General features: G+C 49.4%; 1 protein-coding gene across 1 annotated transcript; it reads left to right on the top strand.

The window, feature by feature from the left end:
• The first annotated feature begins 2,073 nt into the window (after positions 1-2,073).
• On the top strand, positions 2,074-3,015 carry LOC112463166. Its single transcript, XM_025029363.1, has one exon. The coding sequence runs from the start codon at positions 2,074-2,076 to the stop codon at positions 3,013-3,015; it is 942 nt and encodes a 313-aa protein (XP_024885131.1).
• The last annotated feature ends 204 nt before the right edge of the window (positions 3,016-3,219 follow it).

The following is a 3,219-nucleotide window of genomic DNA, read 5'->3' as shown; positions in this document are numbered from 1 at the left end:
TTGATCTTTTCCTACCTCACTGGTCGCTCTCAGGCTGTCGCTGACTTGGAGGGCGTGCTCTCCGATTGGCTTTCGGTCACTTCGGGAGTTCCCCAGGGATCCGTCTTGGGCCCTCTTCTTTTTTCACTATTCATCAACGACATCGGCGCCTTTCTTAGATTCACTGAACGCATCATTTTCGCTGATGATACCCAGATTTATCGTAGATGCCTTCTCAGCCATCTTAATACGGCCTTGCAGCTCGTGGCATACGATGTCGGCATAATCGTAGAGTTTGCCGCTGCCAACAGACTTACACTTAACCTAGCCAAATCAAAGGTCTTGATCTTCGGAAGCAGAGGCCAGGTTAGTCAACTCACTCTTAACCAACTTCCTCCTATCTCCGTCAACGGCACCTCCATTCCTTATGTGGCTGAGGCGCGGAATTTGGGGGTCATTATGCGCTCTGACCTATCATGGGAAAGCCACGTCTCGCATATATCAAGAAGGGTCCACTACACACTCTATAAACTAAAATTCCACAAGAACTCTTTATCCCATAATCTGCGTATTAAACTCGTCACCACCTTGGTGTGGCCCTTGCTTGATTACTGCTCTCTTGTTTACAACGACGTGTCTGACGAGCTCAATACAAAGCTCCAGAGACTCATAAACTGTGCTATTCGCTTTGTCTTTAACTTGAGACGTGATGAACATATTACGCCTTATCGTCATCGTTTAGGATGGCTCTCGGTCAAAAACAGACGTCTTTATTTTCTGGGTATCGAAATGTTTAAAGTTACACACGGTCTGTCTCCTGACTACATCTCCGAGATCTTTTCTTACCCTGATCCCTCTGTCAGACGATCGTCTCGTCTTGTGCAACCACATTCTCTCCATGTGCCTATCCATCGAACTGTGACGTATCGCAAGTCTTTCCATCTTGCGGGGACCTACTTGTGGAACTCGCTTCCTGTTGATCTTACTTCGTCATCGACTATCACCTCTTTCAAACAAAAGCTACACGACTATCTTTTATCGTATGAGCAGAGCTCCGTCCTGTGATCCCACCGTGGCCCCTTCCCTCCCTCTTCGGTTCATTATCCCTTTACGAGTGTCAACACATTGCTCTTGTCTGGCGCATCCGCAGTAATTGCCGTAATTGCGTGATTTTGTTATCTATACCTTCGTTTTTGCTTCTATTTTGTTGTATTTTTGTTTGCATATTATTCCTTTACTTTAACGCGCAAATTTTGTTCTGATTATTGTCATTTTTATTGTTATATTATTTTACCTTATTTTATTTTATTTTTTTTTTCTCTCTTCTCTTCTTGTGTATATATATTTTTTCCTTTTGTAAATTGCCATTTTGCCTAAAGTCTTGACTATGGCATAAATAAAACCAATCAATCAATCAATCTCTCTCTCTCTCTCCCCCCGTGAGTATTGCCAGTTTGTTGTATTCTTGCTCCTGCATTTTGTGAATATTGTTACTGCTGCAAGCTGCCTCCGGGCTATTTTGTTCCAGGAATAAGCAAGTCTTTGGTTGCTTGTCACGTACTACACTCATTTTCATGGTATTCGCTGCTTATTTCCGAGTATTTCGCGTGACAAGCATTACTGCTCATTCTAACCTAATTCCTGGAAACCTGTGGAATTCTTGGAATCTTCCGTGATAAACGTAGACCGCTGCTGCGCATGCGCCTGCCTGTCCATGCATGCTCTCTTCTAGGCGAATTCTTCCGCTGCGCATGCTCCTGCCCGCCTGCTCCTTCTGTGCCTCGCGTTTGCACCGGAACGCACGCATGTGCGCCAACTTTCGAACGACCCGAGCCGTGGCTGCGTGTTACCACCTTTACCGCACTCAGGCGTGCTACCCGGGTTGCGCGCGCGGAGTGACACCTGCGGTGATCTCGCTATACTGATTACTAGATATCTGGATCTATGCAGCGTGTATGTACCAGGTGCTCCAAATCCATTGCCGGTCAGTTCGCGTCGTGTGAGGAGTGTGACAGAGCATTCCACCCGGGTTGTGTCAAACCGTATCTTGTCACAAAGTCTGCCGGTGACTGCTGCAGGAATCGCTTGTCCAGAATGCCGCTAATGCCTAGGGATACTCAATCAACTAGATCCACGGATTTTCGCGGCTCTGCTTCCCCGGGTGCGGGGGCCGCCGCTTCTCCTGGTACGCAGACGTCTTCCACCGATCTGTTGCTTCAATGTATTCTCTCAAAGATCGAGGAATCCGACAAAAAATTCGCAGCCAGACTGGACGAACTAGACAAGAAGTTCACTGCCGTATTTGAGAGGTCCGACAAGAAAATATCGGCTTTCATCGATCGTCAAGAGGCTGTGAACGCGGATTTCGCGCGTAAATTTAATCAAATACCGGACATTCTGAAAATTGTCGGGGATCACGGCGACAGAATTGCGGCATTGGAGGCTCAGAACGCACAACTGCTGAGCTCTCAGCGCGTGGCTGGCGAGTCGTCTGCTGCGCCGTTGGTCTCCAGAACGTCGGATATCATTATCTCGGGCATTCCGAGCGAGTTCTCTGAGGCTTCCGGCGAGATAGCCGGAAACGTTCTTACAGCGTTAGGCATTCCTCATCTTGTCTCTGACGTTCTGGAGACCCGTGACGCGGTGAGGCGCGTCATGTCGATTGGGGCTGACGGGGGGCCGGGCGTCGCGTCGGCTTCGGCTCCTGACGGGCGGGCTGGGGCGGCTGGTCGTCGAGGATCAGTGATAGTGGCGCTCAAGTCGCGCGAGATTCGAGATCACGTTCTTAAGGTGATGCGTGCTAGAAGACGATTAACGGTGGGCGAGGTTTTTGGTGGGAGTGTCTCGGGCAACATTTACGTAAACGAGCTGCTCCCGGCCGCCACTTACAACCTCTTGCGTCGAACGAGGATAAGGGCGAGGCAGTCCTCGTACAGGCATGTGTGGAGCAGGGACGGTCGGATATTCGTCCGCAAAGATCGCGGGCAGCCTCCCATATTAATTGCTTCCGACGATGATTTGGCAGAGCTGCAGTGACCTGGGGGGGGGGGGTGTGAGTCGAGTTCCTGCTGCCACGCATGGCTGTATCAGGATTGCTCATCTCAATGCCTGCTCCCTCCCTGCCCATCTCGAGTCGATTCAAGCTTTCTTAACATCAAAATCTTTTCACATTGTCGCAGTCTCGGAAACTTGGCTCCACTCTCATATTTCTGATGATTTGGTGCGGATTGCCGGGTACTA

Source organism: Temnothorax curvispinosus, unplaced genomic scaffold (assembly GCF_003070985.1).
Source record: "Temnothorax curvispinosus isolate PA1 unplaced genomic scaffold, ASM307098v1 QBEX01013119.1, whole genome shotgun sequence".
Taxonomy (NCBI): Eukaryota; Metazoa; Arthropoda; class Insecta; order Hymenoptera; family Formicidae; genus Temnothorax; species Temnothorax curvispinosus.
This window is presented reverse-complemented; position numbering and strand designations above follow the sequence as displayed.